Here is a 14,616-nt window from a genome sequence, read left to right on the forward strand (position 1 = left end):
CTATCTTTCTGTACCTCCCACACTTTTTTGTAACTGCTTTTGATTTGGCTACTACACTGAGTTTGTTGAGATCTAAGGATCAGATAAAATAGACAGTACAGTATCATGTAACATGTGGAGATGGTATTCCTAAACAATTGCTCTTGTCTTCTAACAATGATGACAGTTTTCTTAGTGGTATCTAACATCTTTATTTCCTAAAAAATGCCATGTAGTCATAGCTGGCTTGTCAGATTTATGTGTGTATCGGTATCACAGAATCACTCAGGTTGGAAAAGACCCTTGGGATCATCGAGTCCAACCATCAGCCCTACTCTACAAAGTTCTCCCCTACACCATATCCCCCAACACCTCATCTAAATGACCCTTAAACACATCCAGGGATGGTGACTCCACCACCTCCCTGGGCAGCCTATTCCACTGTCTGACCACTTTTTCTGTGAAAAATTTTTTCCTAATGTCCAGTCTGAACCTCCCCTGTTGCAATTTAAAGCCATTAATCCTCATCTGAAGCTCTATGGGTCTGTAAAGTAATTCCTACTAAACATAAAGAAAGTAAATGCAGCAGTTTCCACAAATATTGTTAACTGATAATATTTTCGCCTTCCCCTACAAATCCCTGGGTTGTCATAGTCCTGCCATCAATTTGTGCTTGCCACACCATAAACCTAGGCAAAGATGGATCTGGGACTATCCCAGAGAGCAGTCCATGGCAGGAATAGATGAATAGAACATCTCTTCCAGCATAAGAGTTTTGAGTAAAAAGGCACTTCTTTCTCTCTGTGCAGCTATGCAGGTCACCGTTCTGCAAATTCAGAGAAGTGTAACTTTAACCAAGGAAGTTCTGTCAACTTCACTGTGGCTATGCTCACTTGTAAAGTAAATTTAAAAGTGAAAGATTAACTTTGGAGGGTACAGATGAATCACTTGGAAGCTAACTGTGGTGATGTGAGATAACATGCTTTGTTTTTGCAACTGGGGGAACTCAAATCACAAAAATGATGTGTGCTACAAAAATAGCTGGTGTGCCATTATTGGGCCATTGATTACCCTGTAATTCAGAATTAGAGGTCAAAATTAATTTACTACAGAAGCTATGATCTGATACAGAGTCTTCACTCTTTGAAGATTGCTCACTGTTTTCCTACATTCTGATAATGCAGCTGATAGAAACTTTCTGAACAGAATTTCACAGGTAATACTTATATGGGATAAGATTTGTACTAGCTAATTACTTGGAAGGCCCAGATGTGTTTTTCAGCTATTTTTTCAGAAATAAGAGATATATTTTTTTCTCTGTAGCCTACTACCCAAGAGTTCTCATGTCATAATGAAGTTCTAATGACAGGCCTTTTTGTTTCTAGAAAAGTTTCAACTGAGAAGAAAAAAGATGGCAATTTGGAAAACAGGCAAAGGCATGGTAGCGAAAACCAGGGATACATTCCAGAGGAACTGTGGAACACAGAACAAATCCCAAGTGAGTCTAAGCTGGTGAATCACATACTGTCAAACTGCTTCTCAACATAGGCATTTTGGATAACATGTCAAGCAACTACATTACAATATTTCACAATACTTCGTGAAGGACTTGTGTTTGGCCTGAATCTCTTCAGAATATTTTTGATTTTCTAGAGTATGGTTCTTCAAAAGTATGGAGAAAACATCAAAGTTCTTTGCAGCTGAATTTAGTTTTAGTCCTGGGTTTGTTTTTTTAAATGCCTTTGTTCTTCCAAATATCTTCTGGGGCCAGCGGTGGGAGTGTTGGATTCCCATACAATAGTCAATTTAGACAATATTTTGCAGTTGGTCTATAAAAGCAACAAAAAAATCACCACCACTACCAAAAAAACAGGAAAAAAAAAAAAAGAAAGGAGGAAAGAAAAAAAGGCAGTTAGTGAACTATGATTTTACTGATAAATGACTAAGGCATTATAAATTCTAGTCCTTAAGCACAAAGACTCTTCAAAAGCAAATGTAAATCTCTACCAAATCATTACCCACCACTTGCATTTATAACCACATTATTATAAAAACATTTAATCAAACACTTAATGACATAAAATTATTGTGCAGAGTCTATAATCCAGGCATACATCCTTTTCTCTCTAACAAATAAATTGTGAAGAAATAAGTGCAGTGAAAAGATTTCAAGAGCATATGGTATTGTAAAATGTAGCTGTTATAAAAATAAAAGGAAAACTAAGTAAACCTGGACAAATTGATTCTACTGGGTCCTAGATAGGCTCCTTTCATATTCATTAGTGTGCTGGGTTGACCCTGGCTGGCCACCAAGTGCTCACCAAGTCACTCTATCACTCCCCCTTCTCAACAGGGCAGGGGAAGAAAATAAGATAGAAAAGCTCGTGAGTCAAGACAAGGAGGGGGAGATCACTCACCAATTACTGTCACAGGCAAAGCAGACTCCACTTGGGGAATATTAATGTAATTCATTGCCAATTAATAACAGAGTAGGATCGTGAGAAAGAAAAAGAAAACTAAAACTACCTCCCCCACCCCCACTTCTTCCAAGGCTCAACTTCCTTCCTAGCTCATCTACCTCCTCCAGGCAGCGCGGGGGGATGGGGAATGGGTGTTGTGGTCAGTCCATAACACATTGTCTCTGCTGTTTGCTCCTCCTCACACTCTTTCCCTGATTCAGCATGGGTTCTTCCCACATGATGCAGTCCTTCATGAACTTCTCCAATGTGGGTCCTTCCCACAGGCTGCAGTTCTTCAAGAACTGCTCCAGCTTGGGTCCCTTCCATGGTACAGTCCTTCAGGAATGGAGTGCTCCAACGTGGGCCCCCTATGGGGCCACAGTTCCTGCCAGAAAATCTGCTCCTGCATGGGCTCCTCTCCATAGGGCCACAGCTCCTGTCAGGAGCCTGCTTGAGTGTGAGCTCTCCACAGGCTGTAGCTTCCCTCAGGGCACATCCACCTGCTGTGGCATGGGGTCCTCCATGGGCTGCAGGTGGGTATGTGCTCTGCTGTGGTCCTCCATGGGCTGCAGGGTGACAACCTGCATCACCAAGTCTCCATGGGCTGTGGGGGAATCTCTTCCCTGGCACTTGGAGCACGTCCTCACCTTCCTTCTTCACTGACCATGGTGTCTGCAGGGCTCTTTGTCACGTTTTCTCACTCCTCTTTCCCAGTTCTTGTTGCAGTGTTTTTTACCCTTTCTTAAATACATTATCACAGAGGTGCCACCAGTGCTGCTGATGGGCTCACATTTGGCCGGCAGCAGGACTCTCTTGGAGCCAGCTGGAACTGGCTCTGTCTGACGTGGGGGCAGCTCCTGGTGTCTTCTCACAGACAAGATCCCCTTCACTACAAAAACCTTGCTATGTTAGCCCAACAAGTTAGCTAGAGTTTGGCTCACAATATTAAACCATATTTAGCTTTATTCCTGAATGGCTTGTGGTTCATGCCATAGTGGGTGCTGAATATCAGTAATCTTGTATATTCTTGTTGCAGGAATTGCCTCTCTTCCCCCGATGTCTTCAAAGTTCACTGTCTCTGCTGCAGATTTACGTACCAGTTCTGTACCAAAGGTAACTGTAATGCTAATTTCTTGACCTCTTTTTTTTCACACAGTGTGTATCATACTAGATCCAAAAGCAGATTTTGGGTGGAGGTAGACATTTATAAGTAAATTACACCTGCAACTGTGTAAGTGGAATGTCCCTTCAGCATTCCTGAATGTTTGATTTGTAAGGATAAGTGCCCTAGGTGTTAGCCTCGGATTTAGATTGATGGGGGGGGGAGGGATTTGATGGGAGGTGAGGGAGAAACAACCACCACTCATATTTGGAAGAAATGTCTAATAAATCTTTTGTCACATCTGTTCCCCTCAGCACCCTGCTACATCTTCCTCCCCACCTCCCAGGATAAAGTTATGAAGTCACAGACTTCCCCTGAGAGAATTGTAGAATATCTCAAGTTGGAAGGGCCCCGTAAGGATCACTGAGTCCAACTCCCTGCTCCTCGCAGGACTACTTAAACTAAACCATATGACTAAGAGCATCATCAAGATGCTCCTTGAACTCTGACAGGTGTTCAGTCAGCGTCTGCTCTTCCCTTTCCACTGCTTTTCATATCTTTCCTGCTCCAAATGTCAGCTAGGCCTTTCTGCTGGCCAGCATGATGGGTAGCCCTGTCTGGGACAGACTTCCCGTAGGTAAAGCCAATTGTCTTTTCATCATTCCCAGGATTAAAAAGTTTCCTCCTCTCTCTCCACAAGCCCACTTATTACCATTAATTAATTCTTTCAGCCTTGCCAGCCAGAGTAACTCTGGCTTGGCTTTTGAGGATTCGCCTCTGTGTATATTATACATTAAACCATATAATGTGGAGGTTTGCTTTGCTCTGAGCATGTGATAATTCTGGAGAGCTGTTATGTAGGTGCCTTTGCCAAAGTGGAGGTCTGCAATGTTTTTATTGTTCTCCCCAGTTGCCAGACTGGAGGAGATGTGAATATAAGATGGAGGCACTGTTGAAGGTGAGGTTTGAGGTTCCTTTGCAAACAAAATCCAGTGCAGATACAGTAAATAAATGTGCATTTTCTCTGGATCATTTCTTGATTGTATTTTCCAATTACACTTCCACATTTCAGAAATTGCTTCAGTCAGGAACTTTACACTGATCTTAGAGACATTTAGTACCTCAGCAGTAAATGATGGAAGGGAAAGCATGCAACTAACACCCAGTCCACCCTAGAGCTTTGCCCCCTTTCCAAGTGGCTAACACATAAAGAAGTAGAGCTCAGTGTTTATTCTACTTGTTCTGTTCTCAGCTACCTCCATTCTGAAGGGCGGTGCTGGGCTCTCTCAGCTTCTAGCACAACAGCAATGTGGATCTTAATTTATGCCATATATTTGTAAAATACATTTAGCACCTCCATAACAGTTTTTGCCAATATTCGCTTTGGAAAGTGGCAGTGATGTGGTACTGAGTTCACTCCTCAACACAGTGATAACTCACTTATTTTTGAAGAGTGTTTCAACATGTGCAATGCAGAAATCTGTCTTGGGATGACATTGCATATAAATCATAGCAGAGTGTGTCTAGTTCTTCTGGCACACAATGAAATTTAGAAGTACTCAATGATTAAAATAATGATCAAAATAATAACAGTAAAAATAATAGCAATGATAGTGATTTATATGTGGCTGGTAGTGATTATGTTTGACATTAATTACTTGTCAAACAAAATACTATTAAATCAAAACTGAAAAGCATGTTTAAAACAGCTGAGGGTTCAGTGTGGATCTATAACCCTGAGCAACAGTTTCAGACAGTGTTTGATACGCTTATGAACAGGATTATAAGGCACTGGCTATCTTTACATGGACAAGGCATGTGGTGCATTACAGTCTGCTCTGAGAAGCAAAAGAGCTTGTGTTGAGGACCCTGTATCCACCCTATACACATTTCAGGGGAGGCGATAACTGCAGTTAGCTGTAGCCATTTCCCAATGACTGGGTGCTCGTTGATGGTTGGTGTGCACTGATTGTGCACTGGTGAGGCATTAAGCCATTTGGTGTCATCAGAAAGGTATCCAGTTTGGGTGCTCTCAGACAGCTTCACAGTGAGAACAATAGGGTTGTGAGTGGGGACCATCAGGAGTCTGGGTTCACGAGCATTGGGTTCATGCTCCTGATTCAAGCTGGAACATGAATGTAGGTGCAGCCCTCCATGTCAAAAGCTAGATTAGATGGCCTAGGAGGTCCCTTGCAACCCAGTGGCTAGAGAAACATTAAAAATCCATCACAGGCATGCAGCATAAAGTTGAACCATTTCTGTTAAACCAGTTTTCCCTGGACAATATTTGATACAGGTCTGTTATGGTGGCTTCTAGCTGCATCAGTAACTGCACATGCATTTTTGAAAAATATGAAGAGATAATCTAGAGGTGAAAATTATTTATAACTGTTTTCCATATGTTGGAGGAATATTCAGCAATCTAAAAATGGCTTGTGAAGATAAACTATCTCTCAGTTTGAACAGAGCTTCTCAGTATATTGTGATGGCCCCATCTTGTATATGCAGCAGTTGATGAAGGTTTACCTTAAATTGTGGATTTGCAGTCCGTGATGTGAATTTATGACATTATATAAAACATAGTAAAACATTTCCCAGACAAAAAAAGTGGTTTTATTTTACATTCATAACCTTCCCTGTTAACTGCATAATAGAGGTTTTCTGACAAAAAGTGTTACTGGATGCATTCTAGTAAAGTTCAATCACCACTGTTGCCAATGTATTCCATAATAAATATTGTGGTGCTCTTTTGTTATAATATATTTCTTGTCAAGTTGGAGAAATCAGATGGCAAACCATTTAACTGTTTGCTGATTAGTGCTGAATCAAACAATTTCTTGCCACCGCATTTTCTAAGCACAGGAAGTTGTGTTTCTCAGTTGTCTTTCCCTGCCTGGATACTGGAAACATTCCCAAAGGTTTTTCATCTTTATTCTTCTTGCCTTTTTAATGAGAAATAGTGGGTAAAAAAACAGGAGGAAGAGAAGCTATCCAGAGAATTTTTACTGTAGTGAAGGAGGTCATAAAGGGGTGGACTCCAGCAAATTGCCTCTCTCTCCTTGGATAATCAAGAAAAATGAGCAAATGTCCTTGCAGTGCTTCTATGGAGGTCAATAAGAAGAAGCAAAGAACGCAAGTCCTCCCTCAGGAGCAGGGTGGGGAAGGAACAAGGAGCCCATGTACTGATGGAAAGAGTCACAGACACTGGAGACCTAAAGCCTTGTCTCTCCACCTCTGCAAGGTGAACGAGGTTAAGATTTCTGTGGTTGGCTTCCTTGTCACCTTATGGGATCAGGGTTAACCACAGCAACAGGCCAGAAAATAGCTCCATGTGGGCAAAGTTTGAACAGAGAGTTTTCAAATCAAAAGAAGCTCATGGATGTGGGGACAAGATGAAAAGCCGAGCAATCACAGTGAAGGAAGGTTTTTCAAGTTAGCATTTTGATTGGACAGAGGCTGCTGCACAGCCCATTCCTCCTACTCCCAGGAGAAGTTTCAGCACAGGTTAGAGGCATTAGGCAGTCTCACTGTGTCTCTGAGGGTGTCAGCTTCAAATTTGATCCCTTGTGTTCCATATGCAAAAAGTTACAATTTTAAATAATTTGAAAGATTAAGGGAGATTTTGTATCATAAGTTTTGTTTCCTCAGAAGTCCTTGCCCATGGACCCAACCAGGTACAAAGCCTGAAATACCTGGTGAGTCTCATTGTAAAAGGTGACAACAGAAAATCACTTAGGTCAGCTATTGGCCATTCAGATTCTTTGAATCAGGAACTAATGCAAAATGTTCACAGAAGATAAATGTTGCCCAGCAATTGCACTGATCAATTCACAACATGAACAAAAGATTTGGCAAATCATCTTAGGGAAAAGTAATACCTCAGTGAAGAAGAAGGGAGAAAAAAAAGGTGTGTGAGACATTTCAAAAATTATTAATATCGAACTAAATTATTGAGCTGAGGAAAAAATTACTAGTCACTGAAAGAGGAGGCCAGGACCATCAGTCAGGGGTGCTGGAAGGTCTTCATTCTGATTACATTAGCCAAGAAAAGGTCAAATGGAGAGTAGAGTTGCAGGCTTCTGTTTAATTGCATATTTTGTTACTGTCAGCGATGGGAGGAGAGTGATCCTTGCTCCTAGTCCCAGGGCTGAGCTGCAGGCCAAATGGGTGTTAGGGACCAAGGTCCCATCTGAGGGGCCATTTCTCATACCCTGACCCATTGCACAGAGCTCCGTCCAAAACCCACGTGCAATGAGGGCGATCCCTTACCTTGGCTCTAGCAGATTTTGGGGCAGTCTCACAGACAGTTTAGCCTGAACAAGAGCCATAGGGCCAGGTCTGCCAGGTCCTGAGTGCCACCTCCAAGGAACCGCTGTTTTCCAAGTCCCTCTGGTACAAAAGGAGCTCTAAGGACTCAGCATCTTGTAGGACTGGACAGTCTCCTACAGAAGCCTCATAATTAGTCCATTTAATGTGCCATAAATATCTCTGATAAATCAGACGGAGATGTCATAAGAGGGAGTGTGTGCTCATTTATAGTGGGCCAGATTCATCCCTGGTGTAATTCAGCTGACTTTATCACAGCTACAGGAGACTTGCACTTGCCACCACAGCACACTCCTCCTCTCCAATCCAGGGTGAGTCATGGCTTCGTTAATGGGGAAGGATCTATTTTTCTTCTTAACTACTCCAAATGACACTCTATAAACTGGAAATATTATTTAGTTGTGGTTGTGGTTTTATACTGGGAAGGAAATGAATGATGAATTGTAGGTCCATTTATTCCACTGTATATAACTGCTCTGACTCTGAGGATTGTTTGAAAAGAAAAATTAAGCTATCAAAATCAAATTAAAAGGTCAATAAAATAGAAATATAAACCAATATAATTTTACCCCTACTGATGAAATGTACTATAGAGTATGTCATGTTACGTTATTCATTGGTCAGCATATCTTGATTAAGAGAGTAATAAATATTGATGATACAGATATAGAAAAGGCAGGTGTAGTTTATAGTATAATTTTTCCAAGTGTCTGTGGAAGAAGGGGAGGAGTGAAGTTTTGTGGGTGGGATTAGCCCATGAAGAAATGAGAAGGAATTTCCAGACTGTCCCTGTCTGTTGATGGACAGGGAAATGTGCTTGAGTGTATGAAAAGTTGACAGCATGGAACTGGTTTGCTATTTGAAGCAATAGTGTATCTGGATTATTCTGAGGGTATCCGGAACTCTTGGGTGGGTGTTTTCCTGTAAATTAAGTGAATTTGGAATGAGAATTAAAAACTGAGAGCAGGGGGGAAAATAACCTTCAGAAACAGAAAGCTGTGCCTCCCTGATTTTTTGTTCTAACAGCCAAATGTGCAGACACATGCAGACACATTTGGAAGTACTCCTACCACATTAATTTCAGCAATTTGTTCTAATGCAGTTAGACTTGGATTTTTTTGGCTGGCTAATAGCAGGCAAAGCCTTCAGTTTATCACACATTTCCACAGCGTCAGTGTTTGAGGAGCTGCCATCTGTCAAATCAATTTAAAGATCAGAGCCCTGTTTCATAATGCCAGATGTGTGTTCATCATTCATATCACTGATGTCATATGGGTTGCAGAAATGACTACAACATGGTTGTAATAGCAGAAGTCCTTCTTTCATTGACTGAAGATCAGTATTCAAAACATCACTGAAGGATTCAACCCTGAAATCAGCTGATACACATACTAATTTTACCTTCTGATTCATCCATGTATTGCTATCTCTCTTTTTGTCTTGCTGAAGAGCTGGAAGAGCTGGAAAGATTTGGGCATCTGTTTCCCCAACCAAATCAACAAACTATGCAAAGCTTTTCCCAGTATAATAGTCCCTTTACAGTAATCTCTATAAAAAGGCATCCAGGGCAGGTGATAAGTCAACAAGCAGGCTTTGAAACATGGGACTGTCAAATATCCATGGTTAACCAGATGTCAAGCGGACAGTACAAAGAGATTTAAAACTATGTGAAAGAAATGCTGATGATATTGCATCCTTACAGATAGAAGGGACCACCTTAGAAACTCTCTCCTGTAATGTTGGGCTGTGCAGTGAACCACTAGAGCTGTCTTTTTTCCCTTCAATGTGCAGGATGTAATGAATAATGAAGCCATTTTTTCTTAGACTAGGGCTGACAAGACTAGTAGAGCACTGAATTAAAAGAAACAACTTTGAAATCAAAACCAAGCAGAGGCTCTAGCAGCTGTAGCATATCAGGGTCTAAATACAAAATGGTTGTTGTGGTCCTGCTCCTCTGCATTTTGTATTTCTAATGCATTGTATGAGATCTTCTAGAGCATCAGAAAATGAGTTTTAGGTCACTGATCAGCAGCCAGCAGCCTCCATCTCAGTGAAGTTATATCCAGTGAACTGCAGCCTCAGTGAGGCTATGCTACTTCAGAGAAAGCTCGACAGAAAATGGGCCAGTACACAGCATGAGTTGACTGAAATTCATGAAACTATTCATTAATTGATATCAGACCACAGCAAGAATAAAATATAAGTAACCCAGGACATTTGCTATAAAGCAAATAACTATGAAAGATGCAGCAGGGCAGAGGTGAACCGTCATGGGCCCAGTCCCCACCCCAGAGGCAAACTTGCTCCTCTGTTCCTCCTTTGGTGGCGAGGAGAAATGGCATGACAAGGCAGGGGCTGAATGGCTCATTCTTGCAGATGAGATTTTGAAAGCAGAAGAGGCATGCTTGGGTTGCATTTTCCCCAGTGCTGTCAAGGAAGAATAGGACAGTCTAGATCCAGCTGGTGCAAGTCCTCTGGCTCCCTCCTGTTCAAAATCACATGCAAACCAAAATCTCCTGTAGTATTACCTACTACTGGCCATAAACACTGTGTCTTTTGGCAACATTACTTGATGAACTTGCTGATTAATGTACTTTTTCCTTTAGTAAATCTGGGTGCAATACAGTATTTTTGTGCAACAAGTTCTGGGAAATATTCCCACCCCAGTATTTTGCTAAACATGGGATGCAAATAATGACCTATTTCAGGAAGTTTTGGAGACAGTGTTCAATGAAGACCCCCTCTGAAACTTTTTGGTTACTCAGTACGCCAACTAGTTCAGTATACTTTATACTCAAAGGACAGTCCACAGCATCTGGGAATACTTGCTTTCCATAACGCTTGCCTTCAGCGTTTTTCAGTTGTTTTTTTTCCATTCTACTTGTAAATTTGTTATTTTGGGGGGCAGCAGTAATAGAGAGCTTCTCAAAACCTCTGTCCTAGTGAGAAAGCCTGCCATAACAGACCTGTAATTGAATGATCAGGAAATGCCAAATAACTGTTTTGCCCTAAATGGACCAGATCTCATCATATATTAATCCCCAGGGTAGCACAGACCAGAGGAAACTTCTGATATGGTCTGGAAATGAATGAGTGATGTCTCTGTTGAGCACCAGTAAGGTCTTTGGGCTGAACAGCAAGAAATTAAGTGCCGCAGAGAGACCTTGGAAAAGGTCTCTTGAGCAGACAGGCAATCCTGTTACTTCCCAGAGCACCTCTCCTCTCTGCAGAAATAAACAGTAAAGAAGGGTAAATTTAGAAAACAGCAGTATGTTCTAGCAACAAAAAGGGATGGGGAGAGGGGGGAAGAGAGAGAGCTGTGTTTAAAACAGAAAGCAGCTGTCTTATGAAATGTTTCTAGGATAGTTATATTTATCCCATGGTTTTCTTTGAGGTGCTGGGACTCATTAAATACCAGAGACATGTTGTCCACATTTGTTATCTAATGTTTTCCTCTATGGCTTATTCAATAATGTATATGTACCAAATGCATTATTTAAGATGTTTAATACTGGAAGAATACCAAGGCAATACAGACTGAACAAGATTAATGCTCCAGAAACAAACCACAAGAAGATCAGTCAATAGTTAGGAACCAGCTGGGAAGAACAGTGAAATTTCCATTAATTTCCAAGGGTTTGAGACCAGGTGGGGAAGTTGCAAGGAACAGCAGCCAGCATCTACTTGGAGGTAGATAAAACCAACACTGGGGCTGGCCGCAGCAAACCATTGGACTGTAGTGTTTCATTTAGGAAGCTATGTGAAGATACATGTTTATAACTTTGGAAGAAATTTTCATTCCTTAGAGCTACTTTGTAATTATCTATGTGAGGTCTCACTACTACATTTATATATCCAAAGTGTATGTTTCTTGGATGCATTTGAGAATGAATTTGTCTTTTCCTCTGCAATGATATTTTGTAAAAGCACATAAGTAATTAGGACTGGAAATTCACTGCACTGGTTTCAAATGAGGATAGGGTTTTCAAAACTGCAATGATCCCACTGGGGTCAGTTTGAAAACAGGCTGCTGTCAGTGGAAGTGGAATCCTGCCAGTCATGGGAACTTTAAAAAAAACCTGTCTTGAATAAACACTGAGATGCTGAGAGCGGTCTTGCAGATACATGAAATACTGGCATGCTTATTGCTGCAATTTCTAATGTATTTGGAAAGCAATGTCAGAAGTTAAGTTTTTCTTACAGCTTCACAGGTAGTTTCTTTAAGAGAACCAGAGGAGAAATGACCAACAGCATGTTTTGCTTAAAAGAATACAGATCGCAGAGTCCACAAGAAATTCTCAGATAGCATAAGACCAGTTAATAAATTCCCAGAACCACCATCAGTGTGTGGCATGTTTTGTTCTGCTGTTCAACCTTTCCTTTGTATTTAGATTTTGCGTGAGTTGCTGCCAATAGATTTCATTTTGGTATACTGCTTTGGGGTGAGGGTTTGGCAGGTAGCCCCCTGAGGACTCTTGCAGACTGCTTTTCTAGGATTTTTTTTAGTTCTATAACTGCTTTTACTCTCCCATAGGTGCAACCTCAAAGACGTACTGATTATCCGATCAGCCCAAAGAAAATTAGAAATGTGACACTTGTTTAGGATGTTCTTCTCTATCAATCAGTCACATTTTACACATTTGGATGTCTTCCTGCAACAGAGCAAGGTTAACACCAGTTCTCTCAGTTTAAGCTATAAATTATTTTTCTTTTTTTCTCATGTAATGAAATAAAATTGCAACCTTTATAATGTAGCATATGATACCTCAGCAAAATAATAGACATAAATGACAGCCTTAACTTCAGAGACAATGAGTTTGATGGGACTCTACAAGAACAATAATCTGTGCTTTGGGTCCCAAGGAAATCAGCAAAACTCCTATCAGACAGAAACGTTAAGTTATCCACAGCAAGATCAAGGACTGGAGCTGCAAGAGATTTATTAGTTCAGAAGAACTGGTTAATAACAATACTGGTTAATACAATGTCTACTGCTTTTTAAATGTACTTTATGGACAACTGATCATCTTGAGCTTATAGATCAACAACATTTTTCAATTTCTGTTCTGTAATAAAATCAAGGGAAGTTTTCATGAGCACTGTTTCAAAATTTCTAACAAAATTCTCTGTGGATCAGAAATGAATTTGTTTCATTTCAATACATTCTTCTCTTGAAGTTATTTGTCTTAAATCCAATGTTTCAGTTTTAAATAAAATACAATCACCCATGTGCCAAAAAAAAAAATCCTATTTTGATTGAAATGCAAAAATCTTAAGCTGAAAAACGTGGATTTGAAATTCCTGACTTTTGAGTTGTTGCCTGAATGCTTTATGTCTCTGTTCTACTTGTGGGCCAAGTTTGACAGCCAAATGACTTGGGTCACAGCAAACGGTGGTTGCTGGTATTCATGCTGAACCCTGTTGTTTCATCAGGGATAGAGTTGATAATGACCATGGCAAATGCACTTTAGCTAGGCAACCTTGTCAGTAGAGCAGATCTGGCACATGGACCCTGTATGTGCCTTCCCAATCTAAAAATTATGATTTCTAGCCGAAATGTTTTGTCTGAAATTTTGTATTTCATAACAAAAAGTTCAAGCTTATTAGTTTTTTACAAAAAGGCAAACTTCTTTCAGAAAAACATGTTATTTTCAGTGTACTCGTCTTTCTACCCACTCAAAGCATTCTGAATTATTCAGTGTTTTGCATGTTAATCTTTTGTATGAACCAATGCAGGTGCTCCTTCAGTGCCGAAAGAAGCCACTATATAGAAATAATTTCAGTGATAATCTGCACAACAAAAATAAGAAATCTGAAACCTGATCTCAGGAAAAAGAAGTTATTTTGCATGTTTAGCATTTGGCATCTCATTAAATTGTGACAGATTTTGCACTGCTAGTCACATTTTCAGTCGTCTGTCAGAAAAAGTGCTGAGACCAATTCACGGTCTGCCATGTGCAATTGTATACAAAGCTGTTTCCAATTCTGACCATCTACACTCTTTCTGTCTTTTTTGGTTAAGGAGGAGCTTTAAAATTCAGTTGTACCAACAACATGGTATGTAAATAGCTATAGTGTTATACAGAGAAAATATAAGCAATTTACATATGGAGTATCTATGTTTTTTCCTTGAAATAACCATGCACTGAGAGAAACATCTACCTTATTCTGATACAATTATTACTATTGCTGGCATCTCCTAGTTAGTACTGCAGTTTAATGCAGCCTAAACACAAACAAAAATCCACTTTATTAGAGGAATGTCCATTGCATGAGAGAAAGAGGCTCAGGGTAACACCAGCCTGTGACTTGGGGATAAAAACTATGGACCTTTGGCTTTCTGTGCACGTGCATGGTTAGCAAGCCTTCTGGTTGTCAGAAAAGTAACCCTGAAATATAAAAATGAAAACTCCATGGAGGCAGCAGTTTCCCAGCTGAAAATGTTGATTCATCACAATGTATTTTGGAAAGGAATCAAACTATACTGTGTTGTTTATCTCAAAGCCCCTGATTTCAAGCTTAGCTTCTATATTATTTAGTATCATATTAAAGCAGCCAATTTAGAACTGAAGAAAACCTTTCTCCAATTAATCTATATCCTTCCACATTAATGAAAAAAACATTGTTGTGTTGAGGCCATGGGCAAGAGGACATATGCTCTGAGCCAAAAGGTGGACTCCTGTGTCAGCAATACGGTGCCTTCCATGTTGGGGAGTCCCCACCAAGATTTCCACGCTGTGCTACCTGGTG

General features: G+C 40.4%; 1 protein-coding gene across 2 annotated transcripts in view; it reads left to right on the forward strand.

The window, feature by feature from the left end:
- IGSF5 (immunoglobulin superfamily member 5) overlaps positions 1-13,046 on the forward strand; it is a 33,978-nt gene extending 20,932 nt beyond the window's left edge. For both annotated transcript variants that reach the window (XM_074860904.1, XM_074860905.1), the window contains 3 exons: positions 1,365-1,477; positions 3,475-3,551; positions 12,401-13,046. In XM_074860904.1, the coding sequence (XP_074717005.1) occupies positions 1,365-1,477; positions 3,475-3,551; positions 12,401-12,469 (259 nt within the window). In that variant the 3' untranslated portion in view covers positions 12,470-13,046. The remainder of the gene's footprint in view (positions 1-1,364; positions 1,478-3,474; positions 3,552-12,400) is intronic.
- The last annotated feature ends 1,570 nt before the right edge of the window (positions 13,047-14,616 follow it).

Source organism: Strix uralensis, chromosome 2 (genome assembly GCF_047716275.1).
Source record: "Strix uralensis isolate ZFMK-TIS-50842 chromosome 2, bStrUra1, whole genome shotgun sequence".
Taxonomy (NCBI): domain Eukaryota; kingdom Metazoa; phylum Chordata; class Aves; order Strigiformes; family Strigidae; genus Strix; species Strix uralensis.